This window comes from Cebus imitator, unplaced genomic scaffold (genome assembly GCF_001604975.1).
Source record: "Cebus imitator isolate Cc_AM_T3 unplaced genomic scaffold, Cebus_imitator-1.0 Scaffold53, whole genome shotgun sequence".
Lineage (NCBI taxonomy): Eukaryota > Metazoa > Chordata > Mammalia > Primates > Cebidae > Cebus > Cebus imitator.
Window position 1 is genome coordinate 6504543 of NW_016107368.1, and position 22921 is coordinate 6527463.

A 22921-nucleotide genomic window follows, 5' to 3' on the forward strand; every position below is an offset into this window, starting at 1 on the left:
CCAGTTCCCACAGTTAGCAACACACAAGAAGATCATCCAGCCTGGGCACCTGAGACAGGCCCGGTGACCCCTGCTGTCCCTCCTCCTAACCAAGTAGGGGCCCCCATTCAAGAATGTTCCTCTACGCAGAGAGATGTTTCCCACCAAGATGATGTTCTAGGTGCTGGGTTGCACTTGTGAAGGCAACAGCCCAGTCTCTGCCCTGGTGTATCCAGAGCAAGTGGGAGAGGGGACAATAAACAAGTAAATTAAAACAACAACAAAAAAGATCAGGCAGGGTAGGCACAGTGTCGTGGTGGAGGGACCTACTGCCGCGCACTGCAGACTTGGCAGCACGTCAGCCTGAATTTGTCAATCTCCCCCTGCAATCAAAGTCGGGTGGGGGCAGGGACTGAGGTCTGACTTATTCCTCACAGTATCCAAGTCCCATCGCATTGCTCCCAGCATGTCTGCTTGAAGATATGCATCTTTTGTTGAATGAATAATTTTGTAACTTTTTTTTTTTTTAACATAGTATACTTCTAAAGTCAGAAGGTAGAAACTGTAGTTAAAATGGTCTTGGCAGCTTACAGGTTGGACAACATACTATCTTTTATTTTTAACATGAATCAAGCTATTTGGAGAGCAGCCACTTATGTGTCTTAAAGGTCACCTTGAACTTGTTCTTGACTTTGTAGGATTTACAAGAACTCTTAGCCAAAAACAATAAAATATTTACCTGGATGCTAAACACAAAGAAAACAACAATTTTATTTTTAAAATTTTGCCCGACATGAACTTTTTAGAGCATTTCCTTTCTAAAAGCATTTATAAGATGAAATGAAGGACACATCCCACTACAGTTTAGCAGAGTGATGCGTGCAGGAGAATTGACTACGCACAATGGCGATAAGCCGAACTGTGTGAACCAAGCGGACAAGGGCAGAGGTGGGCTGATCTTAGCCTCCTCCAGACAAGGGAGCCCGGCAATGTGACTACACGGCCTTAGGTTCTTGTACAGTTTGTAAAAGATATTTTAGTCACAGCCAGGGAAGATCACTCTGTTCTACCTTAACTTCCCCTCCCGAATTTGACAAGGATTCTAAAAATGTATGTGACATTACTAATAATGAAGTGTGAACCTAGAGGAAGGACTGAATAGTCTTTTTTTCTATATATAGACAAACATATTACTAAATTATTGTTGAGCTAAGATGCAGTCAAACACAGTGAAGTCAAGAACATGGAGAAAATAAAACGTGTTATAGAGACGTGCTGAGCAGTTAATTAAAATATTACATTATCTTTTCTAAATTTTGTATGCTTGTAGTATTTACCAGCCTTTTAAAAATTCTAATTTATTGAATTTTTTCTTAGTCTAAAAAATATGTTCTATTTATACCTAATTTACATTTTTTCAAAAATAAGAGAGTCTTCAAATTGTATATGCTTCACATACCTCAATACTGGATCTTCCCTTTTGGAGAAAGGTCATATAATTTTTGGAAAGTAAGCTTTTCTCTCTTTCTCTCTTTTTTGGAAAGTATGCTTTCCTTCCTTCCTTCCTCCTTCCCTCCCTCCCTCCTTTCCTGCCTACTTCCTTCCCTCTCTCTCTCTCTCTTTCTTTCTTTCTCTCCGAAGTTTCACTCTTGTTGCCCAGGCTGGAGTGCCATGGTGTGATCTTGGCTCACGGCAACCTCTGCCTCCCGGGTTCAAGCAATTCTCCTGTCTCAGCTTCCTAAGCAGCTGGAATTACAGGTGCCCACCACCACGCCCATCTAATTTTTGGTATTTTTAATAGAGAATAGGTTTCGCCATGTTGGCCACAGTGATCTTGAACTCCTGACCTCAGGTGATCCCCCCACCTCAGCTTCCCAAAGTGCTGGGATTACAGGCATGAGCCACTGAGCCTGGCCTTTGTTTTTTTCCTAACAAATACATTTTTCACAGAGAGCTGTGACTAACTTCTCAAAATAGCAAACTGTGCTGTCATACAAGGCCTCTGGGGGCAGGGGATCTCTCTCCTCACTCAGCCCCTCTCTCTTGCCCTGGTCCTTGACATCACCAATGAGGCAGCACTCTGACTCTCACCTGCCAAACGTGGGCTGGAGGACTCCCCTTCCAGTGCTCGCTTCTGGCCAGCTAGACCCCAGAATAGGGCAGGGCCGCTATGGCAAAGGCCAGGTGTGAGCATCACCTCTACAAATGCTGCAGACAGCTGTGAGGGACAACTGCCGACTGGTACTGCACAGCCCTCCACAAAAAGCCTCTGTTTATATTTGTTATTCTTCAAGTACGTGTGCAAAAGCCCTGTAACTACTTCCTCAAAGTCACTCCTGAATGGTGTGAGTGAGCTGTGTGGTCAGGACACAAGAGGGAAAAGCTGATGGATGCCTCTGTGTGTTCTGAGATTTCACATGGACACGCCCCAGCGCCACACTTTGCATGGGGAGGAGGGTGAGGCCCGTGATTGTGGAGTCTCTGGAGATGGATTTGGTTGCTGGCTGCTGTTTCTGCCTAGCTTCAGACAACATCAGGGACCTGGTTTTGCCTTCCAACCTTGGATAACCTCCTCCACACCTGAGTTCTTGTTTGAAAAACGAGGAATTTAGCCCTATTAAGTGGTGAATGCCCTCTGGCTCAGGTGTGCTGACACCGTAAGTGGAATTCACGTATAGTTCATGAGGAGAGAAAACTGGGATCCGAGTTGAACAGCATCTCCCAGACATAATCTGTTTCCATCATCTGCATTTTGAACTGCGTTACCAAGGATTTATAATCAGATCTAGACCTCCAAAATATGCTGCCTTACCCTCAGTGTTTTCAAGGTCTGTTTGCGCAAAGGCATTTTGTGATGGCCATGGTGATGCGCGTCTTTTAGGAGTTCTTTTTTTTTTTTTCTGTCTTTTAATCCAATTCTTATCAATACCACTTTCCACGTAACGTGATATTTAGGCTGAAATGCTGGCAACTGAATGGCGAAGATGGCATATTAGTACTCATGATGAAAGTGTGAAGAGTAACTGCTGGGGTTTTGTCCATATTATCCACCAAGCTAGTAAAATCCTCTTGATTAGTTTACGGCTTGCAATGCAGAAATAAACTTCCAACTCCCTCTGTGAAATAGTTATTCTTTATTTAAGTCTGTCACTTCATAAAAGCAAAAGCCTAGCGTGAATTCTTTTATGATCAGACTGCGACTCTCTATATATTCACAGCCACCGAGTGGAAATAAACCCATGTCCTGCAGACTGAATAACAGAAGGGAAGGATAAGAGGGACCTGCCTGGCCTTCTCATCTGCAGAAGAATGACTCACGTGCAGAGGTCGTGGTTCAGCTGTGATGCAGGGACGGGAAGAGTTTGCATGGATGACCAGACATTTGGTGTATGCCGTGTATGCATCCAAGTGCGGTCAAGGCCACTGCAGGTGAATGTGCCGTTCCCTGGGTGGGGATGGTTCTTGCTGCCTTCAGGCCTCTGCTCAATGGTCTCTCTAGCAGCAAGGCCCTCCCTCCCCACGCAGCATTAAAAAAGCCCCAGCTCCCCGACCCCAGTGTGTTCTATGCCCTTACTTAAGTGCAGTTCTTTCTCACTGCTCATTGTCCTTTCACTGAAATGCAGACTCCACAAGGACAGGTGTTTGCTGCTTGAATTCTCCCTTCCCAAAGTCCAGAATGGTGCCTGGCGCTTAGGCTTTCACGCAACTACAGACTCCGGTAATGTTGGTCCATGGATGGATAGGCTGACGCAATGACTGGAAAGTAGACATGAGCGCATTCTTTAGGAGAATCTGAATGAGGGCCCAAGAACAGTGGGAAAAAAACAGCAGCTGGCTCACTGAGGACATCCAGCAGTGACTGCAATCTAGTTCTGACTCCAAAGACCCTGTGCTGTGGCTATTCATTGCAAATAAGGGACATTTTGTAAAACTCTCTGCAAGTAGGCCAGATTTGGATGACTCAAAACCAGGTCTGGGACTTCCTGCAACTTTGGCATGACCCAACAGGGGAATATAGGACAGACTCCCGCAGTGAATCAGGAGCTGATGCACTCACACCGAGAGGGGAGCCACAGGATCTAGTGAGGGTTTACAAGAGTTCCCTGGAGGCTTTAGCTCTGTTTCCATGAAAGAAACACACCTGGACCAATGTCTAGGCAACCTGGACTTGGGAGACATTGTATTCATGGATGCAGACCCTGCCCCGTGCTGGAAGCAGGGAAGATTTGCACTGTATTCAGTACAGTGGCAAACTCCCCATGTTCTTCACAAGCATACACGACCATATTCAAACACTCACAGTATAACACGCCTACTACCCTTCAAAGAGGAAGGTTTACACACCCAGCAACAGCTAAGAACCCCAGCCAAGTTCTGTAGGAGATGAAAGTTTGCCAAGAGGTGAAATTTCCAGGGTGTTTCCTCACACTTTCTCTGTTAAAAACACCATAAGATACCCTGACAAGGAGACTTTGCTGGTGCTCATGATGGAGAAAGAGCATTGAAGACAGAAGAAAAGCTACACACGTGATGATCACATGTGCTATGTTGTGCACGTGGTGCGCGTTTTCATTGAATCCTCAAGACAGTCACAGACCCAGAGGAGCAGGGCCTGGGGAAAGTTTCCCCACAGCCTAAGGTTCTACAACCGTCACGGGAATATGCATTCTGAAGCTGGCTTTTGCTGCCCAGGCTTAGCTCTGCTCTTCCCTCTCACTAATGCCCTGCCTGATGCCAGGTCTGGGTGTGGGGTGCTATGCACTGTCAGTCCACGGGTGAGCCCTGCAGGTGTGGAGGGAGTACGGGAAGGTGCGGGAGTGTGTTGTGGACAACGCAGGGGAGAAAGCCTTGGGAGTTATTATCTGGGAGGTTGGCAAATATAGGGTGATAACTGGGCAACAGCAATGTAAGGTGGAATAAGAACTCAGGCCAAGAGAACAACTAAGGAGGGGCCGCTGGGTGAAACTGCAGAAGCCCAGGCTTCTCCCCACAGGCCCATGCCTGGCTAGCTCTGACGCCAGCTGAATAGGAAGTACAGCAAGTTTGAGACTCTCTCGTATAAACCATAAGGCCCAGTGTCCGGGGACATGTGCGGTGAGGACAAAGGAGAGGTCATTCTGTACAGGGCAGACAGGGAACGAGGCATGTTTGTCAAACAAGAGTTGCACCTTCCTGCCTTCTGCATGGGGTTTATACATGTCCCCGGGAAAGGAAGGAGTGAGCAGAAGTCGTGGCCATGAAGGGCGCAAACTGCCGTTTTCAGGAATAGACAACTCTGAATAAAGAAACGGCTTCATGGCCAAAGAGGCTATGAGCAGGCATCTTAGCCAGCAGGAAGTCAGCCAGTCTCATCTTGCGGATTATGCTATTTTGGGCTGACTTCACACCCCAAGATGCCAGTGTGCACTGTCCCATGACATTCATGTTGGAAATTATTGCTGAGAAGATGGTAGAAGCCAAACCTCAGGCAAATTAGCCATAGGTGCAACCACCGAGGGGAAATGTCTTCCCCTCCCACAGCATTTGGGCCGCTGGCCGGTGCCGCACCCCACGAAAAACCATCACTCTACACGCTGCCACGTGGCCACCCGGGCCACTCTTCCTATTTTTCTTCTTCTTTTTAAGAGTATCATGTTCCTTTTCTTTCTTTTTCTTTTTTTTTTTCTTTTTTTTGAGACAGGGTCTCACTATGTTGCCCAAACTGATCTCATGGCAGCCTCAAACCATAGTGAGATCATAGTGAGGATCGAGCATCCTCTCGTCTTCCCCTCCAGATTACTGGGACTACAGGTGCATGCCACGGCACTCAGATAAGATCATTTTTAAGATACAAGGTCTGATGGTAAAGTCTGAGGAAACTCCTTTAAATAGAAAGACATGCAGGGAAAACACTTCTAAATCTGGGAAATGTTTACAAAGTCAAGTGGGGGTTCATCAACTGCCTGACCATGAGGCTGCATCGCTGTTTCTGGTTGTTTCCAAGGCAAGCATCTCTGTAGGGACACCGAGAGGTGACACACACAGGGGATCATTTCCCCCAGGGACAACCGCCCCGCTGGGCCACCTTGACCAGAACACCTCCAGGGAACAAGGTTGACACCTCCCAAAGACAGTTCCTTACCTTCTCTGGACAACTGACTGCCCAAGTTGGGCTGTATCTCAGAAACTTCTACAATTAGATTTATATTGAACCACTGAGGACAGCAAACAGAACCCAGGATTCAGACAGACCTGCTAATGATCGTGTACCTAAGGCTGAAGCCCACGGACCTGTGCTCACCACTCACAGACGCTACTCCCAGGAAATTTTCCTTAATGTCCTTCCTGTTGGCACCTTGTTTCAAGTGAAAATAGCAGAAGTAAAGTCTGAGATCCAGGGGGTACTTTGAGTGAGCAAACTGCAGTTATTTTTATTTTCGTTGGATAACTAAAATTAAAAGGAGAACATGGGGCTGAATTACATTTTCTTTACATATTATGTCCCTCAGCGCCCCAAAGGCGTGCTCATTTAGAATCAGACTGCGCAAAATAAACACTGGGTCACAAGGGATAGCTTCAGTTAGAAGCGTCTTTAGGACAGGCAAGCATGCGTGTTGTCCAATGACAATGTATGGCCCCTTCCCAGGGTCATGTGAGGCCAGTCATGGGGAAGCTGAACTATTCCCAATTGTCCACATAAGCCTGGTGGCAGGAGGTGAGGGGAAGGCAGAATACTCACAGGAACTTTCCGTTTGTCTTTGATCCTATCAAGACAACTTGCTCAGATTCTTCCCGAGTGATTTTTCCATGGAACCAAGGCATTTTTTCATGGGCTGTGGTGGCGATCAGCTTCTCCAGCTGAGGCTTCTGACTGATGATGGCCTGCTCCAGAGCCTGACCCTGCCACGTGGAGAGCAGAGCAGAGTAAACCACACCGAGGAAAAATGAAAATGATCCAATCTATCTCAAGTCCTAGCATGGTAAAACAGAATCAAACCTTATTCACTCATTCATTCAATAAATAAAACCAGAAAGACCTTTACACATTACTTAAGGACTTTCAAGTGTATAAATAAAAGTAATATGGCCGGACACAGTGGCTCGCGCTTGTAATCCCAGCACTTTGGGAGGCCAAGGAGGGTGGATCACTTGAGGTCAGGAGTTTGAGACCAGTCTGGCCAGCATGGTGAAACCCTGTCTCTACTAAAAATACAAAAATTAGCCAGTTGCAGTGGCACATGCCTGTAATCCCAGCTACTCGGGAGGCTGAGGAAGGAGAATTACTTGAACCCAGGAAGCGGAGGTTGCTGTGAGCTGAGATCGCGCCACTGCACTGCAGCCTGGGCAACAGAGTCAGACTCTGTCTCAAAAAATAAAAAAACAAACATACATATCCTTTGCTGTGGCAAAGCCAACTCTTTCAAAGTTTTATCCTGCAGATCTACATACAAGTGTAGTATATGATAGGTCTAGAGCAATGTTATTAACAGCGTTTATTCATAAACAGGAAATGTGTCCATCAATAGGTACTAGTTAAATAAACTGTGGTGCATAGCAAGTGACACCAGATAGCCAAAGAATGGGCAATGCAGCTACTATATGTGTTGATACAGAAAGTTCTGCAAGAGATATTAGGAAGCTATAAAATTAAGTGCCTATCAGTGTGCACAGTAGGACCTTGCCAGCTAAACAGAAACCAATCGATACCTATCAATGCCTCTCCGAAAAGGCCTTCCATGTGCTGGGTAACGGTGTTTTCCCTGCAGTGGAGAAACTCACATTGCTAGCACAAAGGGGCCCACCCTCTCAACTGTGGCTGCAAAAGAGGAAAGGCTCGTATTAGAGAGAGGTATTTTTTTGGCCAAAGTTGATGCCAAGGAGATGGCTGTGTTATTTAGGCACACAGGACACGTAGCTGGGAAGTCCGTGTGGGGTCACAGGGCCCCCTGCGCCCGGGTAGCAGGACCAGCTGTGACCCACCTGCAGGTTCCACGTCTGCTTCACATATTCCCTGATGAGGTTTTCCTTCAGGTCCTCAAAGGGCCCAGTCTTGGGCTGCACCCCTTGGGGCCGGTTGAAGGGCTTCTTGAGGAGGCAGACCAGGCCATCGGACTCCTGGGAGTGGTAGTGGCAGAGGTCAGCGGGGCTGGCGTGGGTCCTGCCACCGGCGATGGCATAGGTACCGTTCAGCTCCCGCTCGATGGTGTAGTGATGTGCCTTCCTCCCGTGGGCCACGGACAGGGCAAAGCCGCCCAGGTAGTTGCGGCTCTGGCGCAGCAAATAGAGCCCGTCACTCATGCCCCCCTGGACCAGGTAATCTTCTGCCTCCTCCCGGGTGATGTTGCCGAAGAAGAAGGGCAGGTGGTTGGCACTGTCAGCCATGCTGCTGCCGGCCATGCTTCAGGGGCCAGAGGGCGCACACCTGCGCAGGTGTCCACCTGGGCAAGAGAGAGAGAACTTTGGTGAGGAACCCACGTGGCAGGGAACGTTTGCTAAAACCACTCACACCCTTTTAAAGTGGAGACAAACCCTTCCGGCTCTGAACAGAAGCACTTTCCTCTGCGGCCCTCCCAACACGCAGTTGTCTTTCTGCTCACACCATCATTTTAGCTTCCAGCACGCCCTCTAAATAAGCTAAAATCAGAGCAGTTGATGAAAGTGATCAAATTAAATTATTCTTTTTTGGGGGGTTGGGGGAAGACAAAGAATTCTAAAAACACACACACCACAAAGAGAAGCAAACAGAAGGACAATTGTAAAACAGGACTGTCGGGCTCACCCTCAGGGTCCCAGCAGCACACAGGAGGCAGAATTGACCTGAGCACAAGCCAACTGCTCCTCCCGAGTCCAGGCAGTTAGAGAAGGCTCACTCCTCATCACAGTGATAGTACCAGGGAGGACGCTGCCACCGCCTCACCCACCGGAGCTGCACGACGCTGCCTCAAGCAGTCAGTCACACGCTGGCACTGAGCCCCAGAGGTTGAAGTGAGGCCATGTTGAGGACCCACACGGAACTGCAACTTGTGGTCACCACAAGGTTTTCCCACCTTCAGCCCAGGGCTGTGACAGCAACAAGCTGCTGCCTGAGGCATGAAGAGTAACACCCTCCCAGCTCCCGGGGCCTGGGGCCCATAGGCTGTCCCCTCCCCGCTTCTCCATACCACTTCCTGGGCAACACCACTTCCCATCAGCAGGGCCCGGGTTAAAGAGATAGTGCCGGTTCCCAGCCCACGAGGACATCTCAGGACAGTAAATAAATATATCTCAGAAACAAAAAGGAAGGTGGCCAGTGCGTATTCAACAGGGAGAATGTTTCCTCTCGGTCATATTTATAAATGAGAATACTACATATTGCCAGCCCCAAAAGTATCCAACAAGGCACATTTAACTAAAAGGGCTGGTCATGAATGGAAAATTATCTAGATGACTTCATCCATTTATCCAGGGAGCAAAGCACATGCCCCTCATGCTCCACACACACACACACACACACACACACACACACACACACAGCTTATACCACATGCACGCTACGTGCGTGTCACACACACTATAGACACACACCACATATGCACTACACACACATACCATGAACTACAAGCACATTGTGTACATCACACTCACACCACACAAATACATACACACCTCACACACAAAATATACTACACACAACACATGCTATGCTACATACACACTATACACACAAAACATATATGAAACACATCACACTACTATATGCACACTATACACATCACACTACACACATACTACATGCATGCCACACACACTACAAACATATACCACACATGCACTACACACACACCACACACACACACCTTATATCACATGCACACTACATGTATGCCACACACACTACAGACACCACACATGCACTACACACACACACCGTGAACTACAGGCACACTGTGCACATCACACACACACCATGCACACAAACTACATACACACCACACACACAAAATACACAACACACAACACGTGATACACTACATATACACTGTACATACAAAACACATGAAACATATCGCACCACTACATGCACACTACATGCATCACACTACACATACACACCCCATACCACACACACACTACATGCATGCCACACATACTACGAACATATACCACACATGCACTACATACACACCACACTATAGACATCACACATATCACACACAAACTACATGCACACCACACACACAACACACTACAGACATCACACACACCAAATACAAACTACATACACACTACACACACAACACACTACACACACCATACACTGAACACACACCATACACACACAAACTACATACACACTAAACACAACCGACTACACAAACAATACACTACACATAACACATGCAACACTATATACATATGACATACACAAAACACACAGGAAACACACCACTACATGCACACTACACATCACACACGTTACACACACACCACAAACTACACCACACACACACACACCAATACTATACACAACACACACAAAACACACATATGAAGTGCACCACACCACAGACCCCACACTACAACAATGTGAAGCAGCTTATTCTCAATCTGCGCTCTCCTACAAGGGGCTACAAAACGTAAGACTGTCAGCCTAACACAGGCGACAGAGGTTTCCCCAGACCTTATCCTCGCATCAGTTCTCCTGGGCGACCCCCAATGAGGTGTGGGTTTTCTTATAATTTGAGGATATTAATCATCATTTCCTGGCTAGCCTCTCATAGCAGTTGACTATCAATTACTTTTCTTTGTCCAACAAGTTTCCAAAAATTCATCTCTTAGCAGGTCTTTTTGTTTTTAAAAGTATGTCCACATTTACTTTTGAGTCTAAGAGTGCTGGTAACAAAAAGACATCTCTGGAAACACAGTGCTCTGTGAGTCTCTTGGAAGAAACACTTCTCTTCCAACTGCTTTCCCCTCGGGCTAAACTTTCTACAGTGCTTTGGTTGCAGGTCAGCCACGGCCCTCAGCCTGCCTTTCCCCCATTCCACCCTTTTCCTGCAGTGGGTCTTCTCAGGCCTACAACCTCATTTCCAATGTTTCGCTGCAGCCCAGCACATCTCAGACTTCCACATGGCCTGGGGGCTCTGATACACCCAGGGCCTGGGGAACTGCTGTTCCTGCAGCCCCGACAATGTGGATGCTGGGCTCTGACACCATCTGAGACTAGGCTTTCTATCTTCTCTGCCTTCCCTGCCCAGGTGGTGCCCCAGCCAGGAACACAGGGGTCCTCTGCAGGCCTTGCATTCTCTGAGGTTTGTCTTCCAAGTGTCCTTGGTGCATGCTTCTTACTGCCTATATCCATGACCCCTGCCTGGGCTAACCCTGTCCCTTCCACTGTTGCCCTTCACCCCTCGCCTTCTGCCTCCTGCTTCCTAACACCTCCCTCTCCAGCTGCCCAGTCCTCCCTCAAAGCACACCTCAGCCCTCCCTGCCTCTTCCAACATGCCCAGTCCACAGACCACACTGGACTGCACTGGGATGCTGTGGCTGGCCCTTCCCATCGTCACTACACATGCTTTCCACTGGGGAACGAAGCTCTTCCCCTCAGCCACCTCTGTCATCCCTGCAGATCCAGCTCAAACACCCCTCTCGCTACGTACCTGGCCCTGATGCTCGTGTCCCCTCTGCAGGGCCCAGGTTACTTTCTATGTAGTTGCAGAATAGCAGACTGCACCATCAGCTCCAACTGAGCTAGTAATTTTGTAGGAACAAAATTTTAAATAAAATGTGAGCAAATGCTTTTTAATTTATATAAATCTTAACATAGCTACTATTTTTAAAATTCATTGGCTTGTCACTAATAATCTCATGGCTGCTGGCACTTAGGCATGAATCCCATGTTGATGTGAATGGAAAGGAAGCGAGATAGGCCAGGAAAGGAAGCCGTGGCCAGGTCTCGGGGAGCATCTGCAGACCTGCAGCAGCCTCCAGCCACATGCCGGGGACACCCTGTGTGGCTTCGATGGTGCATTGCAGAGACATTCCCAAGTAGGTGGCAGAAGAATGCGCTGCACTCAGTGTCAGCACTGATGTGGCTGATGGCCCTTTTCTGGCCATGTGACTTCCTGTGCTGGAGCTGACCTGGCTGTGGGTGACGGTTTGGGCAGAATCAGTGGTTCACTGCAAGGACAGCTTATGCGACATTTTTGGGCTATGTAATTGGGGAAATAAACAATGTCTGCCGCTGTGCATACCTTCCTGGGACAGGCACCCACCGGCACTGCCCCGGGGCCTTGTTCTGGTCTCCCACCTCCTCTTTCACAGGCCACCTTGGCAGGAGATGGCCATCTCCAGCCACTGCCCACGGTGGCCCAGGCTGCTGATCTCAGCTTTACTTTTCAGATATCAGCACTCACTCAGTATGGAAAATCCAGAGAGTCTCGCTTTTCCCTCAGCCATTGTCTCAGCCACAGCTGAGACATCTCTGCCGCCCCCACCACCTGCAACAGGGACGGAGCCGGTGACTTTCACCTGTATGCATTTCTCCGGCACACACAGACTCGGCCTTTCCACCTGCTGCTTCTGCAGCTCACGACACTTCACTCTGACTACAAGGAGAGCCCATGGCTCAGATTCTCTTTAGCATTCTCTGGGACCATTTTCATCTCAATAGTGTTTAGAACTTGCCCCCTAGTTTTTGTTAATTCAACATTCCAGTTATTTTTTTCCACGTGTGAAACTACTTCAATCCAAAGCACCAAAATGAGAAACAAACTAGGGCCCTCAGCTCCTCCTGAACTCCACCTGTGCCCCTCAGCCTGCTGGGTCTGGCACCTCAGTGCACACCTGTGCAGGTCGCGTTTCAGCAAGGAGGGTCTTCAGGTGTCAGGTGAGCTCCTCAAAGCACTGAAAATCCCTTGCTCTTTTGAGACCTGTTGGTGACACAAGATAAATGTCCACTTAGTAGTAGGAAGTGTTTTTTCCCATGAAATGAACTTTTGCAATGTCCTAGGCTGCATACCTCCCTTCCAAGCCTATTTTTTCTCCACAGCACATCTCCACAAGGCAGAAGCCCTTTAAATCATGATTCGGTACTGAATTTGAGTGTTGTCTTACTCTTCCCACCAGAGGGCCAGCTCTAGGAGGCAAGAATGAGATGACCTTGTTCACTGCCAAATCACCATGCCTGGAACAGCTCCTGGTGCAGGAAAAGTCATCAAAAATATCTGTTGGTTAACAGGTATTTTACTTCTCTCCACTGAGCTCCTGATCTGCACGTCTGCTTATGTCCCCGCTTGGATGTGTAACAGACAACTTGACCTCCACGTACACCAGATGAGGCTGTTGACTCCTCATACCAGTCCCTCAGCAAACCTATTCCTCCCTCGATCCACTAATTGAGGAAATGACACAGAGCACTGCAGTTGCTGAGGATGAAACCCTAGAGGCTTTCAGGAGTCTTCTCTCTCACTGAGTCAGAAAGGAGCGTATTTTCTACCAGAAGCATCAGCCACTCACACTGATGCAGGGAGACCATGAGCTTGTGTAGGAGCTGCATATATCTGACGAAGCCACAGGGATAAAGAACCGCAAATCAGGTTAGATGAGCTGCTCTCCAGGGTCCTCTCAGCAGCTTTTCTTTGAAATATATTCCCAAGCCGTTGTGTCTCCCCACAGCCGCTGATGCTGTCCTGATGGAAGCCACCACCATCTCTCAGGTGATGGAAATCTCGCCTGGTCCTTCTTTTCCTTGCTGACCATTCCCTACCCCGAAGGTGGATGACGCTCACAAGGAGCCTCTCCATCCACATCACATTACAAACCTTCCTCCCTGGCCCACAAGGTTCTCCTCGACCAGGAGCGCTGCAGCCTCACCTTGCTCACGATCTCCACCACACTGTGTTTTCGCCTCCAGGTCGAGGCCTCTCCTGCCTCCTTCTTCCTTCTCAGGCCTGTACTCAGCAAAATGTCCCCCTCGCAGAGCTGCATCATGATGACCCAATCTCAGGTGCTGCTTCCACCTACCTCGGTCACTCCCACCCATAGTTAACCCCTCAAAAGCATCTCTTACCTTCATAGCTTCAACACGAACCTGCCCTTGCCCTAAAATGTGAACTCCAAAGGTCTGGAGATTTTACTGCCTTGCTCATGTCATGCTTCAGGATTTAACCAGAGGCTGGCAAAAATCCTGCTCAATGGAAACATGTTGCTCTCTGCGTTTTAGGGTTTCCACAAGGAATATACAGTTGACCCTTGAATAATGTGGGGACACTGACCCCCTACATGTGATAAAAATCCATATATAACTTTTGACTCCCTCAAAACAATTAATAATCTACTATTTACCAGAAGGCTTACCCCAACATAAATAATTGATTTTGCATGTTATATGTATCATATACTATATTCTTATAGTAAAGTAAGCTAGAGAAAAAAATGTCATTAAGAAAATAATAAGGAATTGAATAAATATTTATAATACTGTACTGGATTTATCAATACCATAAATTTATTGTCATCTGTTTATAAGATGACTCATCCATCTGAAATGTCAGGCAACCATGGCTACAGATATCCATCTACAATTCTCATCACACAATTCAGCTTCTTCTTATAATGTCATGACTCCTTGGGAGCACTTCCAGCCTCACTGTGACCCTTCATATGAAACCCATGGTGTCATTCAAGCTGTACGGTATGACACTAAACATGAAAAATACTTGAGAACCACAAGAGATCACTTATTAAAGATCACTTTTTACTGCAATATGCAATTTACCTGAGAGATGAACTGCTCATGCAGAGATGATGAGCACCACACAGTAATTTAGGCAGGTACTTGCAACTCTTGAGCGCATCACAATAGCAATAGGAAGTGGCTATGAAATTATCACAGTAGCACAGTGGGTACCGCAGTTCATTTTTTATGCAGTTATGATTTAATGCTGCATCTTTATATCTATTTACATTTCCCTTGACTGTGAATGGCACCATATGTGGTCTATAAGTGTTTGTGTACGTTTTAATAAATTTTAATTTTAATAATAGATTTGTGTATACTTTATCGTAGTAAATGAAAAAATAGACTGCATGTATTTTGTGCATTCATGATATACTTAACTTGTTCTTAACATTTTTTGTGTTTCCGAGCTGTGCAGTTCATCTGCAAGTTTTTAAAAATTGTCAAAAACCTTCAAACATTTTTCCAATATGTTTGCTGAAAAAAAATCCGCATATAAGTGAACCCACACGGTTCAAAGCTATAATGTTCAAGGGTCAACTGTATGCTGCTTTTGTTATAAAAATGCTAAACATGCAATTGCTGTGTGTCCAGATGGAGACTCACAGGGTCAGAGTCAGAGAGCCCCAGAAACTAAACTTCTAGATGCCCCAGCCCTGCAGCTGCATCAGATGGAGCTTGGTCCCCACATGAGCTCCTGGCCTCTTAAGGGAAGGGAACTGACTCCACTGTGTGCCTGATGCTTCTGTTACAAAACACTTTCTTATCTGATTCCCCATCTCCCCTTCCCCATCTCTCCTTCATCCTCCATCTTCCATCTGCCCGCGGGACAAACAGAACACAGCCAGTTCTGCTTCCCCAAAACAACCTGCAAATGCTTGCTCTTGGAAGTCACTCCAAGGCAATGCATTCCTCCTGGCTTGACATTATTTCAAGACCTCTCACTGTCCTGGTCATTTTGTCCAAACAATTTCACATCGTCCAGGCCCCTCTTAAAAGTGCACCAGCCCCAGTGGTGCCCCAGCCATCCAGCATCCCCGCTGGGCTTCTGAAGAATGAACAACTTCCCTTTTCAAAAGCATGTGGTCAGAACACATCCCCCACCCTCAATTGGCAAATTAAGACAGCTGCCTTTACGCTGCACCCCCTCCTTATGATGGTTTCACCACTTTCCATCTGGCACCATTCATCACATTAGCTCAGGGTTACTCAACCTTGGCACTCCTGACATTTGCGCTGGATTCTCCTCTGTCATGTGTGTAGGGTCAGGGCTGTCTTGTCCAGTTCAGGTTGTTTAGTAGCACCCCTAGCCTCTCCCCACTAGATGCCAATGGCACCCCATTCCCGATTCATGACAGCCAAACACCATCTCCAGATATTGACAAGTCTAAGTTACCCTAAGGGTAACTTACCCCTGACTGAAAACCACTGTGTCAGCTGTTGTGGACACAAATCTGATGTGCCCCTTCTATTGCCCTAGCCCAGGGGTGTCCAATCTTTTGGCCTCCCTGGGCCACACTGAAAAAAGAAAAATTGTCTTGGGTCACATACAAAATATACTAACAATAGCTGATGAACTACAAAAAAGAAAGGAAAGGAATCTGATAACGTTTTTAAAAAGCTTACAAACGTTAGTTGGGCCACCTTCATAGCTGTCCTGGACCACATGTGGCCTTTGGGCCACAGGTTGGGTAAGCTTGTTCTAGCCTTTTTACCAATAAATTAGATAAGCAAATATTCCCCTATATAATTTGTTAACATCATCACCAAGAACAAAGAGCAAGGAGGGCTGGAAAGGAATGGAACCCCATAGAGGTGGTTCTACTGGCCCAGAGAGCAGCAAAGCCAGGGGTGCGGAGGTAAGAATCAAGAATGCTGGTGACCCGTCCCAGCTCCCTGTGACCTGGGCACCACAGCACCAGAGTTCCTCACCAGTAAAAGGGGATGACAGTACACCAAAGCCACTGTAATTAATTGCAGTCATGAATGGGGAGTGTGAAGGGGTTGCCAGGGCAACTGGACCCTCTCAAGTGGGAACTTTGAATAGAACAGAGAAGGATTAAGTCATGGTGAGATGAAGAAGAGAAAAGAGAAAAGCATGGGCAGCCCCACATGTCAAAAGAAGGCATGTGTGTGTGTGTACATGTGTGTGCATGAGGTCGGGGGACAGACAGACATGCCCACCCCCACCTGAAGATGGTAGAGAAAGTCAATGGAGGCTTAGACTGAACCAAAGACAATGCTTCCTTACCTCAAAATCCTCTCTAGTCCCAGTCAGTCTTTACCTTGCATATGACACAACGTGAAGAATTCAGTCTAGAAAGGAGCCAGGTTTATTCTACAGGCTTTGATTCTTTCTGCCCCACACCCAAGGAGCCCTGCCAGCCACCCTCCTGGAGCCCACAGAAATGGATGAGCCTGTCATATCCCACCAGCATCCTCACGTCTTCCATATGTTTTATTTGAATTGTACTGTATCCTTTTGCACTTACTGGCATGTTTCAATCTTCTCTTCCAACCAGACTTCCATGGTCCATTTCCCCTATGTCAGGACTAAGGCTGACTGTACAACCTTTGCCCTTTAAAATGCGTTTAGTTGGGAAAGTATCATTTACATAGTTCTACCTCATCAGGCAGCAACTTTACAGATGGAGAGCAATAGATCCATGCTTGCCACCATAAGCACAATGTTTCAGATACCCTCTGAGCTAAGTAAGAAGTCATATTTCTAGGGGCAGTCTGATGGGAAGATTAGGCACAGATGCTCACACCCGGGCAAGCAGAGAAACAAGCTGTCCAGAGACCATCCCTCTGGCAGAGGAAAAATTCATCTCCTACAGAGGAACAGCCAGCATGAATGCCAACATGATGAAGAGGGGCTGAGTTCTACAGGCCCACCTAACACTAACCCACCCAGCTCCCTGTCCATCTTGGAGTTTTAGTTCTTTTTCTTTTTCCTAGTCTATGTTCCCCAAACCCACTAGAATAGACACCGCATTAGTGTAAGTATGTTTACAATTTTCTTCCATACCACCTAGAACAAGGCCACTTTAAGTATGGGTCTTCAGCCTTCAAATTTTGTTGGAGAGTTAAAATGTATACATGGCAGGCAGCCTCCAAGATGGTGCCAAACAATCCTCACTTCCTGGTACTCCCACCCCTTGAACACAGAGTGGCTGACTGCAAAGTGACAATGTGGGGTCTCTGAGGCTAGCTCATGAAAGCCCTTAACACTTTTCCTCAGGGCTTGGATTGCTCACTCTGGAAAAAGCAGATGCTTTGTTGGAAAGATGCTCAAGCAACTCTTTGGGGAGGCTCGTCTGGTAATGAACTGAGGCCCCTAGCTAATAGCTGGCACTCAGTGACCAGCCGTACAAGCAGTCACCTTGGAAGAGGATCCTCCATCCTCTGTCAAGCCTTCAGATGAGACTGCAGCCCTGGCCCACACCTGACTGCAACCCTACAGAGGGCCCGAAATGCTTGGCCTGCAGAAATTATGAGCAATAATAAGTGATTATTGTTTTAGGCCACTAAGTTTAGAATGATCTGTTATGTAGCAACAGATAATTAATACAGCATGTGCAATGGAGTTGGGCGAGAGAAGAAACAGTGCTTAATAGATATTTAAATGAATATGTGAATGAACTGTTGACAGCAAAGGCTGGTGAGTGAATGAGCTAAGTGTTAGAAGCTGGGCTCCCACAGAGTCAGAAGAAGACTTTCTGGCATTGAAGAGGTAAGTGGAGGTAGAATAGAGGTTAGGAAGGAAGGAGCTGAGCCCAGGGTATGCTCCCGGAAGTTGCCTGCCTCAACCTATCTTCCTTCATGTCCACGTTTACCTGTAGAAAATGGTTAGAGGCCACAGTATCTGGACCTCACACTTACAGATTATGGGAACCAGGATCAAAGGCTGATGCCAAAGTTCAGGTTAATTTATTGTCACTAATAACATTTTAACTCATAAATCTTCATAGTGTCATTTCTTTCTCTTCTTTGCCCTCTCTTAATCTCATCAATATCACTACTTCTGGCTCTATTCTCTTTCCATCTTACGTATGAAACAAAATACAGTTGCTTCTTGTTATTCACAGTAGTTATGCTCTATAAAGTTACCATGAAAATTGAATTTGCAAATCCTGAACAGTTGCTCCTAGGGAAATATGGGGTTAGGTTCTTGTGATCCTCTGGTTACAACATTTTTGTGAAATCAGTCAATACAGAACCTTGTTTTATGTGTATTTCTATTTAAAGATATTTACTTCATATATATTGTTGATTCATTAACCTTGAACTCATGGTCAACAGCACAGTAACTCATGCCAGAAAGTAGCTTCCTTAACATACATATTTTCTCTGTAAAGCACGTCACAGCCTTCTTGCACTTAGAGACACCAGACAATAAGTATGTTAGCACTGAGCCTGGGGCTATTTTAAATAGCAAAATCACCCCCCAAAAAGCACAAAAACGCAAAAAGCATGGACTAAATGGGCCATGACAAAAGAAAATGTGTTTATAGGAGCCAAAACAAGAAAGCAGAGTGTCACTATGCAACCTCAGCATCTGTGTTGGGTGACTCAAATTTGTCACTGATTTGGGCATGTCACAAATGACTACAAAAGTGCTGTGAATATTGATTTTGGGGTTGCAAATAAATTTAAATAAGTAGGTGAATGCGGAAATATGGAATCCATGAATAATGAGTACTGATGATAGGTAATTTCCCTTCCATCTCCCCGATCTTCCCTGAAAAGACCCAACCTCATCCATAAAGATATATAAATTTGTCTTGGACGTTTTGGGAAAATAGTTTTTTCTATGTAAGACTGTGTTCTTAAATATATTACCCTTATCTCATAAATCTGTGTTCATTTTCTAGCTTGGCATGGAACCAGAAGAGGTAGCCTATGTCTCTGTACCCCTTTTTATTACCCGATCTGTCCTAGTTATCAAGGGGCCTCAGCCCTGAGATTCCAGCTTCTGCTTTTCTTAAGACCCACTGAAGCATGGCTCCTGCAGGTGCTGCTCCCTACCCCAGCCCCCTCAACTTCCTGTAGTGCACAGTTCCAGCAGTGCTTGGCAATTGAAGGTGGTTCACTTTCACATCCCTGGGCCATCAGAGCCCTCCTATCATGCAGACTGAGGTGACAGTCGGGGAGATAAGCGGTTCTCTGGGAAAAGACACCTGGAAACATTGCTGCCAAACCCATACCATTTAAGGGAACAAAATCAGCACCACGCAGAAGGATATCCAGGCTCATCACACTCAAACCACACAGCCCCCTCAATGCAAAGCAGCCATGTCAAGATGCGCCTGGGAATTTCCTCTGAAGCTTGAAGCTGAGAAAATTAAGTGTAAAAACTTGGGTTAAAGGAAACTTCATCTGTGGGTTAGATTAATTTTCATAAGAAAGAGGAATGAGCCTATCCAGAGGGAAAAATCGATCTTGCTGGGCTGGTCAGGGACTGGCTGATTAGTTACAGAGAAATGACCAAGGAAGGGGCGATATGGTGGGACCACCCTACCCAGCACCAAACTCTGCAGACAACCGTGTTTGACTTGTCTGCAAAGGGCTGAGGGCACTGCCTTGTGTGGCAGGATCCCATAGTGCAAAAGAAAACATGTGGACACAGACCTGTGGCCTCAGCATTGAGGAACAGGCCCAGCTTCAGGGTCTGAGGTGGCCTCGCATCCACTCCACTGGCTTCATTAGCAGGTGTCACCTGCCCTCCAGGACACCATCCTGAGGCCTGTCCCCAAGCCTCCCTGAAGCCTGCCTGTGCATCACACTGCACACGACGCCTGATCCCCAAGGCACAGCCTTACACTGTGCACATTCTGCTGAGCAGTTGACTTTCCTACATTTGCAGGAAGCATAGGAGACTTCTTAGTATACAGAGATACACATTTCAGAAACAAAAAAATGAAGCTAAGGATGGCAGGCATGAGGCATGATTTTTACTAATGTTTAGAAATAGAGGTATATTGAAATACTTGAAAACATTATCCAAACCCAAACCTTCAACACCAAATTCTCTTGCTGTGCCTTCAGAACTTAAAAGACTTGAAAATGCATCAAGCAAAGGCTGATCTATCTCAACCATAACGTAGAAATTTTCAAGCTCCGCAAGAGACACTCAGAAATCTCTTTTCTATGCCCTCTTTGCCATAAGTAACACAGATAACAGATATTATGCTTTGGTGTCAACATAAATGTTAACTCTCAACATGGTTAGTTATAAATAAACAGCCAGCCCATCTGGTGCATTTAATTTACAATCTAAATGACTGATTCATTCAATATGCTTGTTGAGCATCTATCATGTGCAAGTCATTATGTTAGGTGCCATGTGAGAGAAAAGTGAACCTCCTGCGACCCTGAAAACAGGTAGGTAGAAATGGCTCACAAAAGGAAGAGAACAAGGATCTGGTCCAAGAGTCCCACTTTCATCCTGGGGACTATGTGATTTCCAGGTTCTCTACCATCCACACCTCTTCTTGCCTCTAAGTGGGACTGGCCAAAGCCACCTGCAGATTCTAGTTCTTGGCAGAACTCTGGCTCATGAAAGCCCACATGTCCAGTTCTTCCTACATGTGGTCTTCAGGCTGCCCCAACCTCAGACTCCCTTCTGGAAAACAGGGTCCTGGGCCCACATCAGATCCAGCAAACAGGGCATACAGACAAGAAGTGTACATTTCAAACAGCCTCCCAGGTGATTTTTAAGCACTCTAATGTCTGAGAACCTCTGCTATAATCCAGTATTGCCCTGTTCAAGTGCTACAGTGTGAGAGGGAAACAAGTTGACCACATTCACCTCCAGGATCAGGGAGAGAAGCAGTCAGGAGGTGGGCCAGAACTGGGCTGCCACTTGCCATGGATGGGGAAGGGAGCCAGGGAAGACAGTCAAGTCACTGTGCTGTGCTGGTGACTGGGCGGGCTGTAGGCTTCACCTGGGAGACATCTCTGCTGTTCTTCTCCACCAGGAAGAAGTATATGCCTCATCACACAGATGTGCACAGAGGAGGGGGAAGGGATGCACAATTGGTAATTAAAAAGAGCCAGCCTTTGTGAATAATTAACTGAACACTGGGTTACAACCAAGGTCGCCACTTAGCAATGTCCCTTGCATGTTCTCTTGAGCAGAAGAGGACAGGGTGGGGTTGCAGCCAGCAGTCTGGGACCATATTGACCCTGAGTGGGGCCAATGACATCTCCCCAGTGAACCGCACCATCTACCATGTCCCAGGGCCACCTCCTCATTCAGTCTTGTCTGGGGAAAAATATAAACAACCAACAAGATGCTAGACAAAAGAACTCCCATTGAAAATGCCCGATAGATCTTACTGCCTTGTTTTTATCTAGGCAAATCACACAGGGACGATAAGTGCAGCACGGTCACAGGCTTTCCTCGATCCTGCCCTGGCACCCATCCCAAGACCCTTTCCTATTCAAGTAAAGGCTGATCTATCTCAACCAACACATATAAATTTTCAAGCTCCACAGGAGACACTCAGAAATCTCTTTTCTATGCCCTCTTTGCCATAATTAACACAGGTAACAGATATTATACTTTGGTGTCAACATAAATGTTAACTCTCAACACAGAGAGGTGAGGTCACAGCAGACAGCAATGACAACAGCCAGCAGACGTGACATCGCTCATCTGTGTCTTCGTGCTTTGCTGAAGTTTCCAGCTTTCAGGCTCTGTTTTACTTTTCTATCACTACCTCACCAGCATAACCTTTATGGGGACCCTGCATCTGCTAGAGAAACCAAAATACCTGACTTAAGCAAAAAGGACACAGTGAATTTGGATTAGGAAATATCTAGAGTTTTACTGAATGTCTATTTAAAAAATCACCAGCATTCCTTTTTCCCAGCCAGTTAAAAAATAATTGTGGGTGACTCAGGACTGCAAGATATTACAGAAGCTTATGATGATCTCCTGATATTTTATAATTGTCTTTCATAAACCTGAGACATAAATACACCCAATGCTTAAAAGTGGTCAAGGCTATAGGAAGGAAAGAAGAATGGTTTAGCTGCATCACAACTGCAGGCAAGACAAGATGGCAAACCGCTAAACCCTGCAGCTCAAGACAGACATGTGCTCCGTGGGAAAATGCTGGTGGCAGGGGTGAGGAAAGGCAGGCACAGGCATGAAACCAAAGTATCTTTCCTACAGATACCCACAGATGCACAGAGCCTGAGGTTAGGATTTCTAAATATGCTTCATTCCCACAG

The 22921-nt window shown here is 46.5% G+C and overlaps 1 protein-coding gene across 8 annotated transcripts in view; it reads right to left on the minus strand.

The window, feature by feature from the left end:
* Positions 1-22921, minus strand: part of SYK (spleen associated tyrosine kinase) — a 78678-nt gene that overhangs the window by 36958 nt on the left and 18799 nt on the right. For 6 of the 8 annotated variants that reach the window (XM_017528443.2, XM_017528447.2, XM_017528444.2 and 3 more), the window contains exons 2-3: positions 7939-8396; positions 6698-6858 (exon numbers count right to left, since the gene is read on the minus strand). In XM_017528443.2, coding sequence (XP_017383932.1) covers positions 6698-6858; positions 7939-8355 — 578 coding nt within the window. In that variant the 5' untranslated portion in view covers positions 8356-8396. Of the gene's footprint in view, positions 1-6697; positions 6859-7938; positions 8397-12783; positions 12870-16089; positions 22920-22921 lie in introns of those variants that run through there. The other 2 variants (XM_017528440.2, XM_017528441.2) reach the window with 2 other exon arrangements.